At 42.8% G+C, this 26814-nt stretch overlaps 1 protein-coding gene across 1 annotated transcript in view; it reads right to left on the bottom strand.

The window, feature by feature from the left end:
- nrg3b (neuregulin 3b) overlaps window positions 1–22216 on the bottom strand; it is a 178444-nt gene extending 156228 nt beyond the window's left edge. Inside the window, 2 exon segments of the mRNA XM_069155567.1 lie at window positions 19683–20118; window positions 20120–22216. Coding sequence (XP_069011668.1) covers window positions 19683–20118; window positions 20120–20518 — 835 coding nt within the window. The 5' untranslated portion in view covers window positions 20519–22216.
- Between the last annotated feature and the right edge of the window lie 4598 nt (window positions 22217–26814).

Here is a 26814-nt window from a genome sequence, read left to right as displayed (position 1 = left end):
CAAAACGAGACGTTTCAAGATGTCACTTTGGGATTTGCATGAATTGAATTTCTGATGTGTATTTCCCACTGATTTCTGATATGTATAGATTATTGGAGGAACAAATCTGTATTTACAGCCATATTTGCTAAAACAACAAATCTTCCCCAATCCTTACCATAGTTTAATTGTCATTTCGCCAAAGAAATACTTTTTTTTTTTTTTTTTAACAAACATTGGAATTGGCTGTCATTAGACATAACCTAGGCGTTAGTGCCACCGCTGAGTCTTCTGACAGACAGAAAGATGCCTGTGGCTTTCAATCCAAAAATGTTGAACCCTGAAGACTCTTTACTTGGAAAATACTCAATTCTTAACAATACATCCTTGAACCACTTTTTCTTTTTGCTGTCTATTTTGACAAAACTACACTGCTGCCATTACATGAGGCGATAATGTGCTCAGATCACTCGGCTTGGTGCGTGCGCCATGAACACCCGGGGAGGTGCCTTATGAAAAACCCCTTCTATGTGCTCGAGTTCATGAAGCGCCATTATGTGGCCTGATCACACATATGTGGAGAGGTTTTGTCTGTTTTAATCTTCTTAAGCTGGATTTACTTGCCAGCAGGCATGTCCGAGCCCTGGGCATGCTGTAATATATGACCTGTAGAATCTTTAGGCTGGATGTCCCCGGATCAGATGAAAAATGTGATCACAATGGATTTGAATGACGCTCGAAGTCAGCAGCCGTCTGGCAGATGCAGCATTATTGGGTGTGGCGTTTCTCAGGGAGGTTTTCATGGCAGAGGCACGAGTGGCCAAACCTCCCTCTTGCACTCATCCAAGGTGACACATGGATATAAAATGTTACCAAAGATAGACAGTGAGGGTTGGTTGCAAGGTCAAGGGCTTTCAGTGCAAGTGTACCAACACACTGACAGGCAGATAAGGCTGCCACACACAAAACACACACTCGTTTAGATTTGTCTCCTGCTGATCTACCATTTCCTGTCACAATGAGTAGACGGGGAGGCTTTGGACGGAGAATCTAGCCCTTAGCAAAACACGTTTGTCCTGCTAGCTAGACAGGGAGACACAAGAAGAGAGCGGGACAGAGCAGGCAGAGTCCAGGCCCACTTATCTGAGCCACAGAGAGAGAGAGAGAGAGAGAGAGAGAGAGAGAGAGAGAGAGAGAGAGCTAGTGAGCTAGAGAGCAGTAATACATTTTCATCTGAAATATTAAAGCCTCTGCATTAATCTGTCTTCCCTCTCCCTGGGGTGCTGGTGAAGGCTCTCTCTGTCCTAGAGTTCCCTGGAAAAGGACAGAGCCTTACTGCCGCACCTCCTGCCTCTCTGTGCAGGACAGAATCGCCTCTCCACCTCTCCTCTCATAATGGCCATTTAAGTGTTTGTGTGGGAGTGTGCTGTGTGCTGAGGTTGTCTGAAATGGCCGCTATGAGCTGCTAGCGCCGTCTGACTACATTTAAAAACAAGGACATTGTTGAATTTATTTTTCCATACTTTCCCCCCGATTTAAAGAAAAGATGTGTTCATTGACTGATCAGCTGACCAAAAGAGATTTAGCATCCGAGTTATATCATTAAAACTGAATTGATTAGGCTATTCATCAAGCAGAACATAATTAGAAATCAGTTACATGTTTCAGTTATTTCACACCAAAAATAGTGAAGAAAATGTTGAAAACACTTTGACCCAATTTAGGAAGCTGTAATGGGCATCTTTTTTTTTTATTATTTTCAAAAACTAGTTATTAATAATAATCAGCAGATTAATAGATAGTGACAAAAATGTGATTTGCAGCCCGAACATTCCCGGAAATTGAATATCTATGCATTGTGGGCCTTATGTTGGCTTTTGGAAATATGTACTGGTCAATTAATCCCTCTAAGAAATTGTTGATCAATAATGGAAGTAGGTAATGGAAACTATTTTTGAATATATTTGAATAGTTGTGAAAATATTAAAAAAATCTATTAGTATCTGCGACTACCATTCTTCCTTGTCCCTGTTTATACCGGTGCGTGGTTGTAATGCATTACTCCCATTAGAAGTTGGCAGTAATGGACCTAAAAGCAGTTTGCCAGCTGCATTAAATAACATAAGGAGTAGGAAGAAGAACACGTTGCTACCAGGCTTTGGAGCGAACAGAAGAAACCTGCAAATGCAACACAGCCATCAAAAAGTTTTGTTTTTAACTCCTTCCAAAAATAATGATGATAAGGTGTAGTGCAAACTCTGCAGATAGAGCCAGCATATAAGTCTACTACAGCTACGCACCGATATTAGAGTGAAGCACTGAGCAGACGATGGCTCCACTGATCAACAATCAATGGCCAGATGAAGTGAGTTTGATGTTGGACGAGAAGCGCAAACAGCGGCTGAACAGTCGATTAATGATCGAATAGTTACAAGCAAACTTGAAATAGTATATTTTCTTGAAATGCCCATCCCTAAATGAAAGTAATTACTTTCCCCTCCAGTTGCGTGAAAAAGTAGTAAACAGGTTTCCTGCCAGCTAGATCAACGGTGTTAAGTGTTTTTCTCAACTTTAAATTGACACTGATGCCCCATTCAGCTGGTCAGTTTAACATTCTTCCTTACACACTTCATAAAGGAACACTCTCTCAGATGCATGTTTGGGTCCATTAAAGCCTTCGAGCTTTTAACACCTCATCTAAATGTTCTGCTGGCACCTCATGAAGGTGGTGGCACCCATGGAGCCTTTATCTAGGCCACCAGATCCACAGCTGGACCCATCTGGCCCTCCCTATCTCCTCTCTCTGTCTCCACTCATACACACATGCACGTGTGGACACACATGAAATCCATCATGTATACACACACACCAGCTGTTGTGGATTATCAAAGAACAAGTGCGGTATTTTTCTGACTTGCGCCCAGTGTTTGATGGCCCGACACAAAGGCTTGATTATTGTGACATACAATAATGCTGCAAGCTCTGCTTTAGATTGGTGTTTCTGAATGGAAAGAAAAAGCTCTTAGAGTGAATTGTGAGAAATAAGCATGTTGTCTTCACCGTCCTTTACGTTTACCTAAATCCCCAGACTTTGGCTGCATTGTAAGTACACTGCTCAAAAAAACTAAAGGGAACACTTAAACAATACATCCTTGATCTCAATGAATGAAATATTCCACTTGAAAATCTTTATTCATTACATAGTGGAATGTGTTGAGAACAAAATAACATAAGAATGATCAATGGAAATCAAAATCATTATCCCATGTTGGTCTGGATTCAGAATCACACTCAAAATAAAAGTGGAAAAATCAGATCACAGGCTGATCCAACTTCTGTGGAAATCCCTCAAGACAAGTCAAAATGAGGCTCAGTAGTGTGTGTGGCCTCCACCTACCTGTATCACTCCCTACAACGCCTGGCCATGCTCCTGATGAGACGACGGATGTTCTCCTGAGGGATCTCCTCCCAGACCTGGAGCAAAGCATCAGTCAACTCCTGGACAGTCCGTGGTGCGACGCGGCGTCGGTGGATGGAACGAGACACGATGTCCCAGAAGTGCTGGATTGGATTCAGGTCTGGGGAACGGGCAGGCCGGTCCATAGCATCAATGCCTTCATCATGTAGGAACTGCTGACATACTCCAACCACACGAGGCCGAGCATTGTCATGCATCAGAAGGAACCCAGGGCCCACTGCACCAGCATATGGTCTTACAATGGGTCAGGATCTCATCCCGGTACCTAATGGCAGTCAGGGTACCTCTGGCTAGCACATGGAGGGCTGTGCGGCCCTCCAAAGAAATGCCTCCCCAGACCATCGCTGACCCACCACCGAACCGGTCACGCTGGAGGATGTTGCAGGCAGCAGAACGTTCTCCACGGCGTCTCCAGACTCTGTCACATGTGCTCAGTGTGAACCTGCTCTCATCCGTGAAGAGCACAGGGCGCCAATGACGAAGCTGCCAATCTTTGTGTTCTCTGGCAAATGCCAATCGCCCTGCACGGTGTTGGGCTGTAAGCACAGGTCCCACTTGTGGACGTCGGGCCCTCGTACCACCCTCATGGAGTCTGTTTCTCACAGTTTGAGCAGAAACATGCACATTAGTGGCCTGCTGGAGGTCATTTTGTAGGGCTCTGGCAGTGCTCCTCCTGTTCCTCCTTGCACAAAGGAGCAGGTAGTGGTCCTGCTGCTGGGTTGTTGTCCTCCTACGGCCCCCTCCACGTCTCCTGGTGTCTCCTCCGTGCTCTTGACACTGTGCTGACAGACACAGCAAACCTTCTTGCCACAGCGTGCATTGATGTGCCATCCTGGATGAGCTGCACTACCTGAGCAACTTCTGTGGGTTGTAGACACCGCCTCATGCTACCTCTAGTGGTGAGGGCACTGGCAAAATGCAAAAGTGACCAAACATCAGCCAGAAAGGACGAGGACAGAGAAATGGTCTGTGGTCACCACCTGCAGAACCGTTCCTTTATAGGGGTTGTCTTGCTAATTTCCTCTCATTTCCACCTGTTGTCTGTTCCATTTGCACAACAGCAGGTGAAATTGATTCACAATCAGTGTTACTTCCTAACTGGACAGGTTGATTTCCCAGAAGTGTGATTGACTTGGAGTTACATTGCGTTGTTTAAGTGTTCCCTTTATTTTTTTGGAGCAGTGTATATAAAGCATATCACGATTGTGTTGGGGGATTCTGCTGTTTGTGCTGCAGAATCAGACAACTTCTCCCAAACACTCTGCCAAGAAGGAAGCCATGAATTATGCCCTGTGCTTTATTTTCTTATCTGATCACGCATTGACATAGCCACTCAGAGAAATTTGGGTTCTTTTAATCAAGACCGTTTCTTTTTCTGAGAAACTGGAAATCTGTCTGCCCTCACCTTCATCTATCTCAACTTCCCTCCATACATTGATCTTGCACACTGACCCTCCAATCTTCCCTCTACCCGGTCTGGGCTTAATCTTCATTATTCTCTCTAATGCCAACGACTCTTTCTGGCTGGAGTGTCAGCCTAATCTTCACTAACACTCCCAGCCTCTGCCAGTCCCATACCACCCCTTATTTGACTCACACACAGCCCACAAATTCAAAGGGAGCGCAGTCCTTTTGTAAAACGGATGGTTTAGGAGTAACAACATGCAAAATAGTCACTTGGGTACCCAACTGAGGCTTTAAAGCTTAAGTTATTATGAAGGGGAGAGGGTGAGACCGTTGGATTGAGGCAACCCCACTGACTGCTTCCCCACAACTGCAATAAAATATTCCATCATATCCCTGAAGCATCCCTGACTCCAGCTGGGATCAAAGAGTATATTTGATGACAGAGAGGAGTGCATATTAGTGCCTACAACGTCAGAGTCTCACTGGCACCAAACCCTTCATTCCATTCCATTAATAGCTGTCATAGAAAAATACATAATAGGGTTTGATGTTTCCATTTCCTCAGTAAGTATAGATACATAACACGAGAAGACGCACTGGAGGATTTAAAGCCATTGAATGTCACTCACATGCCAGTGTCCTTTCATAAAATTACAATGATAAGAATTTTTGTTGCTAGTTTTAGTTGGTTACTAGTTTCTAATCGCTTAACATTGAAAATCTCTCTTTTAAAGTGTCCTATCAGCTAGGACTTTTGTTAAAATGCTTTAGATTCTAGTTCCAGTACCAATGGCTTGACTTTGATACTGGTTATTTTTCTTAATACCAATTTTATAAAATCCATCTTAAGAAAGAGCTTTAATGTAAGATCCACCTTAGTTGAAACCAATTGATATCATATGTGGACAGACCGTTAAAGTATTGGCTATTTCTGAGAAATGCTTGGGCTCAAATGACACTGAGGAGATTTCATTTTGCTTAAATAAAGAGCAAAAGTTGTGTTTTAAAACTAAAACTTGTTAGTGTGGACGTGGAGAAGCTTTAGAATTTCGGTTCAGATTGACAAGGCAATATTCGATAATAGCGGACTCATTTTGTCGGTACCATAAAGGTATCAAACTTTGGTATCCAGCACTGCACTCAAGTACTGCTGTTAGCAGCTGTAACATTAACATTATGCGAGGCCCAATTGTGCACCATTTTGCCGCATACTCGCTATTCAAAAGATCAAAACAGATTCCACATCTTGCTCTGGTTGTATTCCTTTCAGGCTGTCTGTGACAGGTGTTTTATAGGGAGGAGTGCTGTTGTTGTGGATGTCCTATCAATGATTCAATGCAGCACATCAGATGGAAGAGAGAGACAGAGAGATGTCTCTGCCTAGATTTTCAGAGGGGGAACTTTCAATATATAATTCACGGAGTTGTCTGACGGGTTGGGTGTGAACGTGATGGATGCTCTTTCAGGCTGCTGAAGATTCAGTGTTCTTAAACCTTGGATCTCTTTGGCCACTTTGAGTATGAACTACACTGCCAAATGTCCTCTTATAATCTTTAGATCCTTACACAGTGCTGCTAAAGAACTGAAGCGCTCCACACACAGAAAAATTAAAAATAAAAAAAAACACAAACCAAAAAAGGTAAGTTACACTTGCACACTTTTCCACAAGGAAGGATAACTGACAGCTGGCTCCTCCAATTAACTTAGTAGCACAGCAGGTTATACACAGTCACTCTCCACTTTCACCTGCGCCATCAGTTTATGAGTAATCCTACATCCATGAGTGCAGTGAGTAATAAAAAAACGCTTACAAATAATATTTTATACTGGAAAGTATGAAGACTGATAAATGAGTTTACTCCCCCTTTTACTTTATTCAGGATATATTCTACCATAACAACTACGTCCACTGATATGCTGTTCCCATGCAACCTTTGTGTTTCAATCATATGTTCCCAATTGTGTTTACTCAAGCCGAAAAGGGAGCTGGATGAAGTTGAAATGACACAAATGTCATTTTTGTCCACCATGTTTTATTGATAAAGAAGCAGCTGTGCAGAACTACAAAGTCCAAAGTGTGTTCATGTCTTTGTGTTTGTTAATCGGCAAGCTCGGGCAACAAATCCATAGGACAGGACCATGTAAGATGGCAGATTAGGAGAGTATGAAAAACACTCTGGAGTGGACGCTAGGCAAGGGCTTTTGTCTTGTTATCTTTGGAAGTGAGTTGACATTATCCCCATGGATAAGGTTTTAACATGCATGGATTACCACATGAGACAAGCTGTGCACGCCCGCAGGAAAATAACATGAGAGGACCTTAGTCGATCCCTGTCTCCATCTCCCTCTCCACTCCGGCTCCTTCTCCCACTGTTCCTCAGTGCCATGATCAGCGCACCTGGGGCCTCTGATAATGTTTGAAAATAATGGCATCTGCTGTCGCGTCACGAAGGGCATTCAGCTGTCTTTCACTGTATATTGCCCAGTCTGGTACACATACTCAAACAAGATGTTGCTTAATCTCTATATTGTAATTAACATGTTTTAATAATAACAAAATAATCTGTTTACAAATAGCACCATTCATAAAAACAATTCAGCTCAGAGTATAGCCCGACTGATGCTGGATTTCTGGGGCCAATACCAATACTGATATTAGTAAGTAAAATAATTCCAGTATACAGTACATATATAAAAACGTATGTTTTGGATTTATCCCTCAAATGTTGTTGTCTGAAACTTTAGACAAAGATATAAAATAGAGAAAGGATATTTTTGACTTTTTTTTTTTTTATCCATACTGACAGTGTCCTGAAAAATGATCAAATTCCCTGGGATTTAAAAAAAAAAAAAAAAAAAAACGAGATAAAATTTAAACATAATCTCTAGTTTATCCCAACCATCATTTTCTGCATTAGGTTCTGTAAAAATAAGTATTCATATCGGCCAACATATAAACTGGTACCAATGTAATATATGGATCAGGCTCTAGCTTAAAGTGCTTCATAATATAGAAAAAAAAAAAAGAAACTGAATGGGGTAAAAAAGGGGCATGATCTAAAGTCAATGGGAGTAATATAATTGTAATAGTAAAAACATGCCAGTTAAAAGACTAAATGAAATTGGAACAGATGTCTTTTAAACAGTCACACTGAAGTTACCTTCTTAATAGCCTTGAAAACGGTATATTAGAGTTTTAAAGAAAAAAGCCGTATCTCCAGTTTTCTTCTCGTAGTTTTCAAGTTCTTACACATTGAATGGAGACACAGGCTGATTGTGGACGAACATAAAACACCAACTCTGTCACAGGCTGGTCCTCCTCAGCCACTTCAAGCTTTGCGTATGAAGAGCACTTTAAAGACAGGCCCAGATGATACATAGAGCCAGTATTCTTCAAAACACACTGTGCTGTGTTAAAATAGCTTATCACGCCACTTCAATTAGTATGAGACGCTGCCTTGTTTTAGTTTTTGATCAGAGGTCCAGCAGCAGAATGTTGAATATTCCGTAGCCTTCTACAAAAACAGAGAGAATCATGTTATCAAGACAGCTTCCTTTATACAAAATGCCCTCCATGAGATGTATGTACAAAAACAACTTGTAAAAGAGAATTCATAACCACTTCCAACAAAACCATGGCTGAAATGTTAGTAGCGACAGTATTGAAAAAATAAAAGTCTCTGGAATGTTTTAAATGGGAATCAGGTCATTTGAATCTCAGTGTCTCGGTTAGGTTTCTGTAGGAGAGATTTAACAACAGCCGTTCTCTGGCTGGAAAAATCCCATTCTCGGGGGACGGGTTTTTCATTTTCAGGACATTATTTGTGACACTGTTATAGTCACGCTTAAAAACTCTAGCGTGACAACAGCACAGAGAGGATTTACGTTCAGTTTAAACTAAAGAGTTTCGAGCTGGGAAAATCCATCCTGTTTCCATTGGAGTCAGTTTGAAGGTGGTCATTTCTGTGAAAATATCAGCTCCAGTGTTGTAATTTTATTGTTTGTAGAATTAGATAATTCTGCACTCGAGGTATTACATATTACCATTATGCAATGCTTCACAAAATAACAGATGATTTGGATGATGCATTTGTAATCCAATTTGACATTTACAGTAAGGTGCAAAAATATGTGAATGGAAATTATTATGCAAGTTACTCAGCTGTCGTGTAAAGCAAAGACTGAGCATGTTACACCTGTGCAGCTGGATGGTTCAGCCCACTGAGGAACTGAAAGATTTCAGAGGCCTGGAATAAAAGAAGCAGTACAACTGATAACAATAGCGACAAAGGTTTGATTGTGTCTCATCATTTCCTTGGGAATCTCTTGAAGGAAGCGGTGACAGTATATGGCTAATATGAAATGACGAATGATACTCTTATCTCTTCCGGTGCACTCCAGAGATAAGAGCTCTCATTGGCTGATACTCATATTGCCAGTGATGTGAGGTGAATGAAAGAATCCCCGCACAGGCGGAGAGAGACAAGAGGGTGCCTTAATATAGAGGACAGCAGGATGAGAATAAAAGAAAAAGGAGAGGCTAAGTATAGAGGCATGAATGATAGTGAGAAAGATAGGCGAGAGAGAGAGAGAAAGGTGACCTCCGTGTCCACCTCCACCTCCGCATGCCACAACAACCCCTCTCCATCTCAACCGGGACACCATGGCACATTTCCCGTCACCGGGGGTGGCAGCAGGCCACACATTGCAGTGAATCAATCCAACTGCTGCAACCTCCACAATCCGCACTTTCCTGCAGGCTCATCATGTTCCCAGATGCTACGTGCAAAGCAGGGTAGTGAGAAATCATGTTCAACATGCTGCACACACCTCGGTTTAAAGTCGTGACTAAAATATGTCCGTGTACCGGAATAATTGAGGCTTAGATACGGCGATGTTTGGAGGAATTGATGCAATAGTGTCTGAAGTATACTTTATACCTTGAGGTTGATTCATCAACCAGATACGTGCGAGTTTCAAAATAACAACATGGCTGAGATTATTTTTTACGTGAATTATCAAATGAATAGGAAATGTAGTTTAAAATGAATAAAACTCATAAAACATCATTTATCATATTGTATGTCTTAAAATCTTACACGCAGTGCTCTCCTCTAAAGGAGTTGTGGGCTTTAAAGGATTTGTGGGCCATAAAAATGTTTTTCATAATGGTTAATGAAAGCTTTATATAACCACTATGAGGGACCCATTTATCGACGTGAATGGGGAAGATCCAAAGCTTTGTCGCCACTTGCAGTCCCCTGGCCAACAAAGAAATTGGCTGTTATTGGATTCATCGCATCCCACCAAAACCTGCCTCAAAGCCACCACCAACACGTTCAATCCCCGTTCCCTCCTTTTCCGCCTTATTCGTTTTGCAAATTGATAACGGAACCAGAGACCCCACAGGGTCCGTAATTCAATATTGGGATCTAACAGTCTCAGATCAGATATGATGGACGGTAATCCTCTCCGCACTGCCGCAGCCACAGGCACCGCTATATCTCAGAGCCTCTTGAGCTATCAGCAAGTCACTGTTTTCTCTGCACATAAGTGAATGCATGAATGAATGGAGGGATGAATGAACAATGGAGTTTTGACGATTGAAAGCAGGACTGGACTGTAGTAATGGAGCACCCTTTGTGGCGGACTTGTTTGCAAGTAGGCTTGACAGAATGTGACTGAAATCACCCACACCCACACGCACACACACACACACACTAACCATTAACATTTCTCTCTCCTCCCATTGCGTTTGGAAAGATATAAAGTGGCATAGTACTATTCAGAGACAATAATGCTCCCACTGTTTACTTTCAGTTATGATTAATTCTTTCCTTAGCCTAAGAACACCTTTATTTCTTAGTGGAAACATTAGCAACAATTAACTCCGTGGGGGAGATACTGCCACGTTTACAAAAAGAGAAATGAGCAACAAAGCAAGCCGAATGTGACTCGCTGATTTTGTGTCGAGGAACACATGAAAGGCCACTTATGACTACTGGTGCCTTTGTCTCTGAACGACAGCCTGCAGACACCGAATAACGTACACTAAAATCCTATGACTAGACCACCGACCAGAGGACAGCTTAAGCGCTTTATAAAAGGGAGGCTTCATCAATTATTCACACTTCTGGCAACACACAGTCCACATGTTTCTCTTCCCATATATTAATATTTCAGCCCCCCCACCTCTTCTTCTCTCTGTCACCTCCCGGTGGACATTTTGTCTACATAAATCACACAGTGACATAAAGAAGCCCCAAGATGGCCTCAGTCAGTACTTACAGTAAGCAAGCTTCTACGGTTCCTGACATCTGCATGAGTCAAATATCCCTTAAAAGTATCCTTTTTTTTTTTTTTGTATTATTTTATTTTAGACAGAATCAGTGAATCATCTCAGACAGCTGAATTTATTTTTCTTTTTTGTATCTTTAAGGTTTTGCCTGTAAGGAGAGAGAAGCCAGTGACTTTTCATTCACAAGCCAAATTCCCACAGGAAGCATTTGGTCGTAAGTCTTCTACCGTCCCCCAACAACATCTGTATGCTTTTCGTTATTGAAGGTTAAGGCTGGGGCCAGGGTGGCGTCTGGGGTTCTGCCAGTTCAAGTGAAGGAGAAGAGATGCAGTATGTACACAGCCTGAGAGGAAGTATTGCCTGTAGAGGCTCATATCAAGGATCAAATGTCCCTGATGCAGGGAAGGAAGATGTGCAACAACAATCCAAGATTCCACTCTCAGTAAGGTTCTGTACTGGACCTCTAAACCGATGTGACACATAACCTTTGTCAAAGTTATTAGCACATTCCACATATTCACCAATTATAGCTAGCTAGTTTTAATCTAGCATGCACTCAGCAGCATAATGCATTGTTGTAATGTATGATAAATATAGAACGATGAGCTACTAATGCCCCTGTTGTCCAGTTACATATTTGGTTTAAGGCTGCAACCTTGATAAATCCTGCAATTATTATAATCATTATCATTTTATATTTAAGGAAAATGCCCACAATGATATTTCAGAGACCAAGGTGACCCTGTCATATCGCTTTATATTACAATAAAAACCTAAAGATATGCAGTTTACAAGCACACGTGACAAAAAAAAAAAAAGAACATCAAATCACATTTGAAAAGGTGGAACCTTTGTCATTTTTGCTCGATAAATGACTGAAATCATGAATCATTCATTTCCTGATTGAACTATTTGATTCAACTACATTATTTGCTTCCAAAGGTAAGTATGCTACATGCTGTCTTCAATATCTACGTCCAGAGCACAATGTTTCGCGGACACTCACAAACACACACATCCATGGTGCCATAAAAGGTATCTATAATGTATGATATAATAGAATACAATGATACCTGCAATTGATTTACATTGCCTGCTGATTCAGCTCGGTATAGGATCCATCATACAGACATTGCGGTTACAGGACTGAAGTGAAATACCTGTAAAATTCAAATGTGGATAATACCTTGAGGGCAATCTGTATAAAAAATGAGCGAGATAATAATAGAACGGGCAGAAGGGTGGTTGGAGATATGTAAAATGTCTGGCCACGGCTCATTCACTCAACTGTGATGTCTATATGGCTTTTACCTTGCAGCTGGATCCTTACTTCTGAACCATGCTTTCATGGTTTTTGACAGTCTTCGCCCCAATAAACAATTTCTTTTCTCTTTGGTATCCAACACATGCTGTTTCTGTCCTCCTGCTCTCACTCCGTCTTCCTCTCTCTCTCTCTCTCTCTCTCTCTCTTTCTCTCCCAGCCATCCTCACTCGAGGCTCTCTCCCTCCCTTCCTCTTCCTTATTGATTCTTTGAGGTTCAGTGCGTAGAGCACAGCACCAGCAATGGGAAAGGCATAGGGTCAAGCCTCACAAAATTTCAAACATTCACTCGGCTGTCACTCCAAGATAATTTGTCTGCAGGCTATCCCCACTGAAAACACTGATGTATTCTGCTTTGTAATTGGTGTCCATCAGTGTCAAGTGTCTGCTAACTAAATGTCCGGGGCCAACACTGCAGAATGTGGCAGTTTCATTAATTTGCATGCGTGAAGTATATGCACACATATTTTACTGTTGGATAAATCTCAGTTATGCCAGTATCAGTTGGACAGTTCATGTTTTTTTTGTTGTTGTTGTTTTTTAAGAGATCTGCTTGATAAATTTGAAAAAAAACTAAAGATTTTTGTTTTGATATTGTACCTGCACATTTAGTTACATGACAGAAACTCTAATGGACGCCATTCATTGTAAACAAATTAAGCTTCTTTAAGAACACCTAAATGAGAATTTGATGTACAGTGGCCTCCAAGTGTTTGTTACAGTTGTGTCAAACAGGTGTTCCAGAGGGCTAAATAATATCCATGGAGACCAACAGCACAAGTTTAACAAAAAAAAAAACAACACCAAGAGCCCGTCCTCACAACAGAAAGAACAGCGTTTGATTTTTGAAGGGTGTTAAAACGATCTACACGACCTTTACGTGTATTGTGATCTCTAGTGGTCGTAGAAATTATTACGGGAGCAATGGAAGAAGTCAGGTGAAGAAGTATATAGAGAGATTAAGTAAGAAACAGGGATGATGTTGTTGTTTTTTGGATGGCTTGCTTTCCATGGGAAACCAAAAGACAAACAAAATCCAACGTAATTTACGGAACAAACTATTATTTTAACGCAAACCAATGATCTTTACCTAAAACCAACCACGTAGCTTCGGTGCCTTTCACAGAGTTAACCTGATCTTAATCATTGTTAACATGGCGCCAAAGGCCTGTTGCGCCTGTCGCTGGTACCCTCCAACGGTAAAATTACCTTTACTGTCAGTTAAGTGGCGGGACATGGTGTGCCTATAGAGGGCACTTAAAACACTCACATGTCGTTTTGGAAGTTAGGGAAAATCGACTTGATCTATCGTTTTGGTATTAGGATGTGTTCATTTGATGCTATTACTACACATGTTAACATTGAACTGAACTACCATTCTTCTCTTCTGAAGCTGAGTGTTGAAGATCCGCAAGTCACAAGCTGAAACCAAGGAAAACAGCTTGTGATGAAATAACATTAAGCCGAAAATGATAGAAGCTGAGGCATAAGGTTGCTTTCAGACTAGGAAGATATTTGTAAATCTCTGCAGCTGCACACACGGTGCAGAAGCCGCCCTGCTTGGGCCAGCCTCGGCGAACAAGCAGAGCATGTCTCGGGAGAGACAGAGGGGCCTCAGAGGCCGCCTGGCAAATCTGAGCTTGACCTCCCTGGAGAGAGAGAGGGAGGGAGGTGGAGAGGAGGAGAGGAGGAAGAGAGAGAGAGAGAGAGAGAGAGAGAGAGAGAGAGAGAGAGAGGAAAACTGGATTTATATATTTGTTTTTAATCCCCCTTACACGCTCCACTGGTCCTACAGTAGTACTTTGTGCTGGCTTCATGTATATTCAGGAAAAAAAGAAAAAAGAAGAAACAAACAAAATAAAAAAAATACAGCGCTTGCATGTCAGGATATGTCTATATTCCTGTTCTTTTTCTGAGACATCAGAGAAAACAATTGTCTCTGGAGCCGTTCTGTGGTTTCCTACCTATCGTCCTATCTAAAAAAAAAAAAAAAAAAAAAGTTGTGGCACAGTAGCTGAATGGCTTTTGACTTTATAGCTGTATGATGCTGGACCCTTAAGATACAAATGCCATTTTGTTGGTGCCTCAGAATTCTCTCCTCTTGTTTAAATGCAATTTTAATTGTACTTTCACTTGGTTCTCTAAAGCACTTTAAACTGCCTCTTTTTTCTTGTCATTTAAATGTAATCTCTCATGTATTTCAATGCCTGTTTACAGCACTTTGATTTGCCTTGTATGTGAATGGTGTTGCATAGATTAACTCGTCTTGCCTTGTTAAACTATTCTAGTTGTGAAAGGAATTTGCTCGGGCCATCTCCAGGTGATAAGGACTCTGCATTAGAGGCAGCTATGAAAAGGCAGCTTACTATTCATTATTATCAAATATGTTAATGTTTAATCATTTTATAGGATAAAGGAATGATAACAAACTCAGGAAATCTGTTCATTGTAGACCACAAAGACAAGTGGCTCCAAGATGTTGGACAAAGTAGCTGCCACCAACTCATTTCCTCAAGTGCCAAGGGAGCCAGCTGATAAATTAAACCCGTAGGGAACAGCAGCAACATTTTTTTTTTTTTATCCTTTTTTTAAAATGCCTTCAGTGCACAGCTGTTTTGATTTAATAGCTGTTTTTTTTCATTCCGTTGATTTACAGCAGCTTTGATAGCTGTGTCACATTCCTCGCGTTCTGGCTCTTGCACCGTTAGAAGATGTTTCCAAAATGTAAAGGCACTGACGCAAAATACGGCGCTTTCCACAAGCGGCACAAAGGCACTGACTGACTCGGTTGTTTCCCCAACTGAGGAAACAGCCATTAATTCCATTGAAGAGCAGACCTTTGGATCGCCTCACAAAAATTGTAATGTGGCTGGCAATTCACAAGTCTGGAATCAGGCTAGTGAGATGTGCTTGGAATTACAACCACACTTCACTAAGGAAGATTTCTTACAAGTGAGAGGAGAGTGGGGTGGGCCCTGAGCCAGCACAGCGTCCCATGGTCTCCCAACAGGCATTCATTGTGCGCTGCTCCATTTGCCTGCTATATCCCTTACTTCTGACCCAATGGGCCTTGCATGCAAAGTGCAAAGTCGGATACGTAGCGGCTTCAAATGACAAAAAGGAGAAGATATATTCATGAGTACGGGCACACACGCATTCTACATGCTTGTCTTTGTGTTCGCTCGTGTGCCACTTTCCTCTGCAACTGCCCAGATATTCATGAATGTGAGCTGAGGAGCTAAAGTACGAGGGAGACGGAGAGCACTAAAGCCAAGCAAAAGTAGACGTTGGAATACAATGACACAGAGAGCGGACACAATAACCAACGGGAAAAGTGGAAAGAGTGGTGGGGGGGGGGAGAGAAAAGAAGACAAAGGGATGAGGTAAAATATGTCATTATCTCCAACGGACAAAGCTTGTCTGTCTTCCAGGACACAGAGACTCATTTAGATCATCACCAAAAAGAAGGAGCAACAGCAATGAGTCGAGTGTGTGTGTATGGGGGGCGGGGGGGACGCTACAATATGCAGACCAGATCACCTGAAACTTACATTATAAATCATTATAAATGCGTTGGCGCACATCTTACCATAAAATATGAGCTCACTTGGCTATGGGTAAAGAGAAAAGCACCTAAAGCCATGTTTTACAGAGCATTTCATCAGCCGAGACATTTCCTGTGTATCAGTACACTTTAAATATGCTGCATTGCACAACTCTATACACCAAAACAATAAGCTTAAGACAGGTCAGCTTTACAAGAAGATTCCTTCCTAAAACTCTAACATTAACTTCATAAAAGGGTCACTGTTGTGCTCATAATTACAGCTGCACACAAAGGTAATGTGAATAAAAACAAAGAGCTCAGAGGCTGTGTGAGTACAAATAATAACCAATAATGCTTCATCATTTTTGACCAATAGAAACAATGTCAGTACTCTGCACTACTAGTCAAAGGTAGAATAACGTAACAAAGAGAAGCCATTTAATATACAGTGTAGGATTGACTTGATAGAAAGAGCAGTGACATTATTATTGGTCCACACCAAACACCAACAAATTGATTCCATTCATCTGGTCTAAAGTTTGAAGTTGTTTGAATCGCCTTGAAACGATATGAATTCAGATCACAAAAGAGAATTAGAGGTCTAGTTTGGGATACATAGGCCTACATCTATTTTACAATATACTGTACGTACGATTAACAGATTTAGCCAATATATGTCATGAAATAGACCATAACAATTAATATGATCAGTGTAGTGAATCCAATTAACCAATGTACACATAAAAGCCTGGAGTTTATTAAGAAAGCTCTTGACGATGCAAGGGTTTCTAATACTTTATGACAGACTAGAAGCAACTTGTTAAACTTTATTTATGTATATAGATGGAACAAATTACCTACAGACATCATGAGAATCCTGGACCACGATAACAGAGCGTATCTGAGAGCATCGACGAAAGGATTTTACAAAAGGATGAAACCTCGGTGGAAAAAAACCCATTAATGAAATGTCAAAAGAAAAAGCCACATGCTCTCAAATCACTGTATCACTATACTTTGAATCGGAAAATAACAATAACATGACATGCTATATGTACCATATTATGCACTGTGTATGCATGGAGAGCGAGTACCGCAGCGCGAGTGCTGACATTTCTGCAGAAGGGGACTTTTCTTTTTTGCAGCGTCGTCTTACAATAAAATCCCAGTCTGAATTTGCACATGCTATCACAGTTATTAACAGCTTTCATGCAGCTGTAACAATAGCTGTAAGACTGCCAGAACTCTCTGGTGAGCTACCTGGCTCTTGAAATGACATTACTCGGTGCTTTGAAGATGTTAACGATGTTTCTCCAGAAGTAGCAGACAGGTGCAGCACCACAGACTATGGTTCTTCTCTTGTTTTATCACTGTAACTGACGTAATGAATGACTTTCTCGCCGCCGAGGTGAATATTTTCGACAAACATGAGAAAGGCTGCTAAGTTTATAACTTTTGTTTTTCTGTGTAGAAATGATTTGAAAATAGGTCTTTGGTTCGCATTTTTATTTAAACTTAGTAACATAGAGATTACTAAAATATTAGGGGGGAGGGGGGAATCGCTCCCCTTTGATTTCAAACTCAGTCAGCTTTGCAGAATTGTGTTTTGGTGCCTGTAAAGTGCCACCTGTTGCCTGACAGATGACAGGCAACATTTACCAAATATGGGGGATCAAGATACAAAAAGTGGACCAAATTGTCATCCTCGCTCTGTTTGATGTCAACATGTAGGTTGGAGACTTAACAAAAATATCCACCTGCAGAGAAAATTACACTTATATGTGAAAGCTTTTTCTATTAGAGGGAAACTTCGTTATGTATTGTTCAGCTTTTAAGGGCTGTGCCCTTCATAGTATACTGTACAAACAGATGCTTCCTCATGCTCACTCAGAGGGGGCTGCCCACTTTGGCAGCTTTCAGCTCTTTGGCAGCTCTTCGTCAAGTGATGTAATTGACTCTAGAGTGGTGGATTATTCTGCAGGAGGAGTCTAATGACTTTCTGTGAGCACTTCTATACTTTTGCCACCACTGGAATCTATTGTTTCCTGCCATATAAGCTGACCACATGCAGCCAATGTTCTTCTTCTGCTGGGGAAAACAAAGTCACCAAAGCTGTTCAACTGCTGGCAAAATACATCCTGATTAATATCCCACGCCCCACCCAGAAAAAAAGATTCCACCCTAAGGTAAGGAAGATGTCACTTGATCACTGTTTGTCAAAGGAATCGATACCATTGACGCGCCCAGCTGATAAATGCGTGGATGCTCTGTATCCAACAGGAAGTGTTGTTCAAACACATGATCCACACCAGAAATGTGGAGAAATTAAGTTTTCAGTTTTCATAATAGTATTCTGCCATTGCCCTTTGGAGCAGCGTGCTGAGAGAATACCAGTAATCTATTTCGTAATTCACTCCCATGGTAAATCCACTTACAGGAAGCTGACGTGAAGCTAGACTAAATATAGAGAATTGAGCATTAAATCAAAGACATCAGTGTTGCAGCAACATTGTTTGAAAAATAAGAATGGGTGCAATGAGTTGGAGGAGAAACTAAATTGTACATTATACCCAATTCTCATAATTACACTCACATCCTGCCCCACCCACATTGGAAAGAAAATTCCGTGTGATGTTAAAAACATGTCCCTTGTGGAATCAACAACAACGAAGCCTTCCTTCTTCACACAATGCCAAATATGCAAAATTCACAGCTCCCCTGCTTCATACTCTCCATCTCCCTCAAGCCTTTCCTTTACTTAGCCCTCTCCATCTGCCATTTCTCTCTTCTTGCGGCTCCCACTCCTCATTCTCCTGCTTTGTTATGCTTCTCTCATTTGCTTCCTTCCATTGCCATCCCCTTCAACTAATGTTGTTTCTCCTCTTTCTTCCCATTTCACAGCTCGTCTATTTCCATTTGTCCTCAGAAACCTCATTCTCATCCCTGGATCCATCTTATTTCCCCTCCCTCTCCCTCTCTCTCCCTCTGTATCTCCCTGCAGCGTGAAAGCAGTACCTGCGACATTCTGCTCCCAGTATCCTCTCATCTAAATGGGATGTGTGGCCTTGCTGTATCTGATTCCTCCAGACAGGAGGTGAGAGCTAACCTTTCTCCCACTTCGACACCTCACCAGCCTGTTATTTGTTTTCATAGCACAAATATGCTGTCCTTGGTCACAGCGCACATCACAAAGCTTTGACATCGTAACTCTAGCAACAAATTTTTTTTTTAAATTACAAAAAATTCTACAAGATGGACCCCTGCCTTAAATGTACTTAAACCACCGTGTAGGGAAAAAAAAACCCTCCTCCGGAGGTAAGATTCATATCGGATTAATGCGCAAGTGAAAGATAAAGACGAGAGGGGTGAAAATGCTGAGAATATCCCCTGATATCTGCCTCTGCTAATGAATACGATTAATGTTAAGCTGCTGGAGTATCTCCTTTCCATGTGGCTATGAAAGGAAAAATATTATATTCTCAGACCAAGAGTTTTCAGACAAAAGAGTTTTTTTTTTTTTTTAGTTTTTTGTTAAATGTAGGTATAAGGTTTTTACAGTCAAAAAGCCCCAGAAAAAGAGCACTTCTTTCAAGGTCCTCGGATGACCTCACACGACTGTACTCACTCACACAACTCCAAAAAGTCAACTTACGCGTTCGGAAGCGGTGGTGTGGGCGGGTGGCCGGGCCCTTGCCTGGGCGCCCGTGATTCCAGCGTGACGTGGGCTTGACCGGGGCGGCCGGCTGGGAGGTGGTCGGCTGCGCCTTGGCGGTGGTCTTTACAGTAGCTGTAGATGTTGTGGATGCCGTGATGGTGATGGTCTGTCCTGACTTTGAGTCAGAGGCTCCGTTGCGTCCATTAGCAGCGCTGCTTCCTTTTCTGACAGTGCTGCGAGGGGTGACCTCTTTACCGCCGGGCGGCGGGGTGAGGCGGGTGGCGCGAGTGGCAGAGGTGGTAACCACAGTTCCGCTGGTGCGGGTGCCAACACGATTATGAAGGTGTGGGGCACGGTTGCCATCTCCACTGGCAGTGCTGCCATTGGCTGAGTGGTTTGCTGGTGGCCCCGATCGAGTTCTTGGTGCCGGCGCGGGTACCGTCCGCAGCTAGCGGCGTGGTAGTCGACACCATTGCCGTCGCAGAGACAGCTAAAGTAGTGGTGGCGGTGGAAATGTCCGGCCCCTTGGGCATGGCACTGGGTTTGGAGAGAAATATCGGGTCCTGTCCAATGCTGCCTTTAGGATCCACCAGATCTGTGGGGACATAGTCTTGGACAGATCCCACCACAATCCATTTCAGTAGCATGAGACTGAGTCCCAGTCCCACGAAGCCCATCACCAGGGGCACGGCACACAGCCAGGTCTGCTGGCGAGGCCACACAGCACAGGGGCCACAGCGGAGAGGGCCCGGGGCTCGAGGAGATGCCTGTTCAGCCCCTGGCTCCTCCAGCGTCATGGCTGCCAGGGTGCTTGCACCTGAGCGCTCACTCATCCTGCTGGAGGGTTTCGTCTCTTAGGGTGTTCGGGAGGTCAAACAGGTGGCCAAATGAAACAAGGGCATGAACGAGGAAGGAGATGTGGTGCAGAAGAAATGCTGCGCATCTTAAGTGAATACCTACAGAAAGGCCTACGCATCGAGCCCATGTACACGAACATAAAACATGAAGTAATGCACAAGCACCCCGCAAGCAGAGCAGACACAATATACTCACAGTCACGTAGTACTAATTAAAAGCTGGCATGGTACTTAAATGCACACACAAGCAATATAACCTCCACTCCCTCTGGCGGACAACAAACCAAACATACGCGCGCGCGCACACGCACGCACGCACACAACACGCGCGCGCGCACACACACACACACACACACACACACACAGAACTGCACGAGAATATACCCACTTCCACACGAGCGCACAGGTTATGGACAGGTGAGAGAGCGAGACGAGGGGGCGCCTCACGGTAGTTCAGCGCTAACGAAGCGATGATAAATCCCAGGATGCTTCACTCCCTTGTTAAAAAGCCGTTGCAAAAAAAAAAAAAAAAGAGCGGAGAAAGATATCGATCCGTTGCGTGGTGAGCTTCAGACTGGAGCTGTAAATCCATGTGCGTGTGTGCGTGCGTAGACCAACAAGCCAGGCAAAGGCAGCACCCTTCTCCACTCTCAGCTGCTTGATTATCGGCCGCATAAGGGTCTTCAGAATACAAACCACAGACTGTTCTTCTATCACTTTACTCTCTTAGGTTTCATTTGAGTTCATTTTTTTTTTTTACCTTACACAGCCGATGTAAAGGAGGGCTTCCTTTTTTTTTTCTTTTTTTTTTGCTGTCGTTCCCCCCTTACCCCCCCACTTGCCGTGTCTTTGCAGGCTGCTTCAACTTTGCCTCTGCCAGACCTGAGGAACGGCCGCCCGTTTTCGCTCCACCTGTCGGTAATCCAAAGCGGCGAGAACTGAAACGAGGCAGGGCAGGAAGGGATCCGACGTGATCCGCCAATGAGATCGGGGTGGCGGTGCTGTTCGGCGGTGGTAGCCGGCTGTATCCAACCGATCCAGGTCCAATCCCCTAAACTGACCACCCCATGCTGATTCCCCGCAACGACAGCCGTGGACCTCCGGAGCTGTCTGTCTGGAGTCCCGTCACTGGGATGATAGATCCGGAATAAAGGAGCCTCCACGGTTCGTTTACCTTCGCTGCATTCCCACAGTGGTGCAAGCAGCAGAGGAGGGAGACGGAGAGAAGAAGCGAGGATGGGGTGGGGGGGGGTGGGGGGGGGAGAGACGGAGAGAGAGAGAGAGAGAGAGAGAGAGAGAGAGGGAGGGGGCTGCTGCTCTGAAAAAAATGATGCGGCGGCTGTTCTTGGAGGCTGCAGACCAGGGAGAGACAGAGTGAGAGAGGAGGGAGGGGCGGAGGGAGGCTCGCTCTATCCGCGGTGAGTGATGTGGGTTTCACGGCTCCTATCCCATCCGGCGCTCTCCTCAGGTTCACAGCCGCCCTCAATACTCCAAAGTGACGAACAGCGACTGCCCCATCTCTCTCCTCGCCCCAGACTCCACACAGCTGGAGGTGCGCGCAAGACTCTACCTTATCAGCGCGCAGAAAGAAACAAAGAAACAAAGAAAGAAAGAGGGAAAGAGAGAAAGAAAGGAACAATTCTGGCGGGCGGAAATGGGAAGGTAAAAACAAGAGAGACAGCAATAGACGCGCGCCGGCTATAAGCTCTGCAGCAGATGCAGATAGGAGGCGGAGGGAGGAGGCGGCGGCAGCAACAGCGGCGCGCGCGCCACACACACACACACACACACACACACATGCACGCGCGCGCGCACACGCACGCACATACGGCTCGAAAAGGAGAGGAGAGGCGCTATCATAGACACACCCGAGGGAGCGGTGAGATCGAGGGAGGGAGGGGAAAGGATGAGAGGAAGGAGGGAGGCACCACCCCGATTTCTCCCAGCAGCGGCACACGAGCAAACAAACCGAACAGCAGGCTCATAATTTATGAGCGAATTAGAGCACTACTTCAACTTGATACTTCCGTGGGCAGTAGATGAATCCCCTATTTTACAGTTCACAAGGGACAGGAGTGCGCTGGGCACACAGGCGGCCAGGTTTATGAGCAGTGCGACTTACTGATAGGAAAATATGAGCAGAAAAACAGATTAAGCGTTTGGTTAAAAGCCTCTAATGTAGCAATCAGGGATATGGTCTTTGGAGAAGATGAGTGCAACAAGATAAACACCAAAAATACTGTGTGCATATGAAAATGGATTTATTTCTCTTGTTAAATGTGTTTTCAATGCTGTCGCACCCGGAGCCCTTAAGATTCTCCGTATTCATGTTTTGAGGAGGCAAAAAAAGAAATAAAAAAAATAGAAAAATAAATCATTTGTGGCATCAATGTCTTAATTGCAGTCACATTTTGTCATCAACAGAGGCGCATAAGTGCCCTTACATTATTGAAGTGTGACTTCCCGGTTTTCCTCAATTAATTTTTAACAGAAAAGGAGCTCATTTAAAACATTTGTACTTGATGAAGGGTTAATCAGACTTTTAGTTGTCTCAGACAAATGTATCAAATGTTCTCAAAGTGGCACAGAATTCAGCCTCATTTTTTGTGTGTTGCAGAAAACAGAAGTTGACAAATACTGTTTGCTTTCTTGTGCATTGTTGCTTCAAGTTAAGTAAGGTTGTGGCATTATTTCAACTGCCATCTGCTGCTTTAGAACATAATTGATTCTTATTAAACAAGGAAAGAGAGTAGTCAACGAGTTCAAGAAAATCATTCATCATTACAAAATGTGGTGGATATATACTGTAATATTAATCCCTGAAACTTTGAGTGGGAAAGAAAGAAGGAGGGTGAAAAGGGGTAAAAGAAAAAGAAAAGAAAAAAAAAGGAAAAAAATCTGCTGCTCTTTTCTTGTGGTTTCTCGCGGTTCAAGATCCAAAACCCCACGATCACTACTACAAAATCCCAAACAACATCGTTCATTCTAGTCTAAACTGCTGATGGCACATGGCAAATAAAAATGTAAAACTCCTCGCGTTCCCAAAACGACACCAAAATTATACACTTCTGAATGCACTGTTTTCACAATAACAATTTCCATTACCCTGAGGTTGTTTTTTTCAATTGATTTTCATAAATAACAGGAGCTAACAAAGACAATTTCAACAATGTGACATCTGCATGCTTGTTTATATGCAGAGATCAAATTCTTTCACTATTTTTTTTTTTTTTTTTTGGGGGGGGGGGGGGGGGGGGGGTTGTTAGTGGCTTTGCTAATGTGTATGATGAGTCTGCATTGTTTACTGCTTTAGGAGTAGAGGAAATGTCCCGCTCTGAAGATGCCTTTGAATTTGACAGGCTGTTGACAGTTGTTGTTCCCTCCCAGGAATTGACTGTGCTCCTTTTACCCCCACTCAAGCATTTGAAGAGTCTTATGAAGAAAAAAAAAAATCTGAGAATTTCCAGCTGGGGAATCTAATCATTGAAATATTTGTTTCAGTTGTGTAATACTTAGATTTTTGAAAACAGAGTTGGTGTAAAGTTTCCAGGAGATTTTCTCTAGACTACAAATGCTCCCAGAATAAAGACATTTCTGCATTCAACATGAAGAAACATTTTGCTTTTTGTTTAGTATTAAGTTTCTTGTATTAAAAATGAATACAAGTAGAATAGCATCCATAATTTACCCATGTACTGTTAATCTTCAAATTACATTTTTATATATAATATAATCTTAAAATTACACCTTAAATAATGATTATCTTTTTGCTTTTGGTTCCAGTGACACAATGCAGGCATCTAACTACTCTATAACATCGTATTCATCCCATAAATTGGTGGTTCAAGTCCCCCTGATACTATGGGCTTTGACCCGGTCAGGTACCTATAATGCCCCTTAATCCCAAGTGAGGAGTGGGGAATTCACTTCTACTGGGGAGACATGAAAGTCAAAGCCCTTGATGAATGTCCATTGATGTCAGTTAAAGTTATCCTGGTCCTGGAGGGTTGTCACTAGAAGTACATATCATGTCATCTGGTCCATTCCCCTGGGATAATAATATTTACGGGTTCGTGGATTGCTGGTCAGATGCAGGATTGTCCATCGTTTTAGTTAACCTGTCTGAAATCAGTTTGGTTTGATTCCCTCTCCAGAGCTGTTATCCAAACCAGTGTGCTTTTGGCTCATGAAGATGTGGTGCCGTGAGGTATTCAATGAGTAATGGATGACTTTTCGCACTCTGTAACGCCACTATCATCCTGTCTCCACTCAGTCACTCACTCACACGGTTGCTGGGTGGAGTTCTTCTGCTAATGTACCTCACTTTGTGGGCATAAATAATGGAAACCACCATTGATTATCACCATCTGCATGATATTCAAAATCAACATCTTCTCCCACTGCTGGTGTCTCCATTTGATCTTCCCCAGGGAGCCACGATTTTAGAAGATTGAGCAGCACAAACCTACAGGATGCGTAACCTTGTGCATGTCCGGGGAGAGACACATCACTCCTGTTGTCATTGTAAATGCTTGGTCTTTTCCTCCAGAATGGCAAATGCCAAGGTTTGCATCAGTGTTCTTGGAAATCATCCGGCCACAGTCCCAGAGCAAATACAACCCTGCTCAGCATCTGTTCACAGCTCAAAAGACTAAATGACAACAACTATTATTCAAACCACAGTAGGGGAAAATCATTTTACATTGATGTCTCTCCTTCCTGTGATACATCCTCGTGTCTTCCTGCCTGTGAAAGGTGAATGCAGTTGGAGTGGCCCCAATGCAACTCTGTAAATGGGATTAGTGCTTAATGGGGGAAAATCCATGGTGGTCATCGTGGATAGCTTCTCCTACGTCTAATGAGCCATTTATTGCATTAACGGCCCCTGGATGTCGTTTCTGTGCTGGCCCTTCAGTTCATCTGTAAACTTCTGGGCTTTCTTTTCTCTTACAAGAGCTGGGGCCTTTGCCACTTGGCTTTCAACACTCAAATAAATGAGCATATGAGAGAGTTAATAAGGAGAAACCACACTGCACTGCCTGGCTGCATCCAATTCATCCACTTGGAAACCCTGGCTCTTGTGGGATCAATGCACTTGCAAATATACTGCAGGTCGTATTCAGAGAGAAGCCGCCATTTGAATGTCAGATGGGTTACCTGTCAGAGCAGAACCTCAAAGTGGGTGTAACTGCTGCAGTGGAGAGCAAAGGACCTTGTTAGGCAGGATGTCCACTTGTGAAGAAGAGTCAGCGATTTCTTGCTGAATGCCAAGTCCATCTGTTCTTGACAGAGAGCAGTGAGGCAGACCAATTTATTATAACGTACTTTACTTTTGTGACATTAGGACAACTGTTAGCAACTAAGATCAGATCTGACTCCTCCTTTGGCCAACATTTGGTTTTCAATCGTAAAGTAATTGGTAGTATCAATAGTAAAGCGTTTCTACCAGACGGTGGCGCTAATGCAACTCAAAGCTATTCACCTTCCGGCATCAAACAACAAAAGGCAGAGAAGAAGAATCTGTTATTACCAATCTCTGGTAAGATATGTGTACTGCTGTGAGATTAGATGTTACAGTACAAACAATAGAAAAATCTAAAGATGACAACAGTAGTCAAGAATTTGTGACTAGAAATCCTTTTAAAAAATGAACTAAAATGAGGTGCAGTGCAAACTCTGAAGTCCACCACAGCTAGGCCTACTCATTTAAGAGCAAAGTAGTAAGCAGACGATTCATCCACAGATACAAAAAAAAATTAAAAAATCATGGCTACATTTGCCACTACGCCAATAAAGTTCAAAGTTAGACATTCAGAACAAACAGAGGTTCTCATCTCAAAGATGATAGTTAAAGACATGCTGTTCATCAGCTTTGTCAAAGACGAGGGTTTGATGGTATCTGTTGAGCCTGTGAGTGAGTCCCTCACTTTCTGTGTGTCTTGGAGCAATAGTAGAATAGTTCCCTGTGAATATATAATAGTAATCTGTTTGAAATGCGGATTCCTTGTTTTCAATGAGGTGTTCTCGAGACCTTAAGAACATCAGAGCTTGTTAAGAGCCAGTAGATATTCATGAAGTCTCAAATAGGTGCAATCAATATCACATCAAAGCCGAAAGCATGCCTGCCAAGCTACTGCTTGTTATCCCATAACCCAATGGAAAATCAGCTCTTTCAGTAAGTGTATGACTGCATAGAAGCAGTATACCCCCTGGTTAACTGCATAGAGCCCTCAATCTCAAAGGGCTCTTCCTCCATTGACACCTTGACCCCC

The sequence above is a fragment of the Embiotoca jacksoni genome, unplaced genomic scaffold (assembly GCF_022577435.1).
Source record: "Embiotoca jacksoni isolate LCO1_2020_lvr unplaced genomic scaffold, fEmbJac1.0.p SCAF_20, whole genome shotgun sequence".
In the NCBI taxonomy this organism is placed as follows: domain Eukaryota; kingdom Metazoa; phylum Chordata; class Actinopteri; family Embiotocidae; genus Embiotoca; species Embiotoca jacksoni.
The sequence above is the reverse complement of the archived record's forward strand: the minus strand, read 5'-3'. Positions and strand labels throughout refer to the sequence as shown.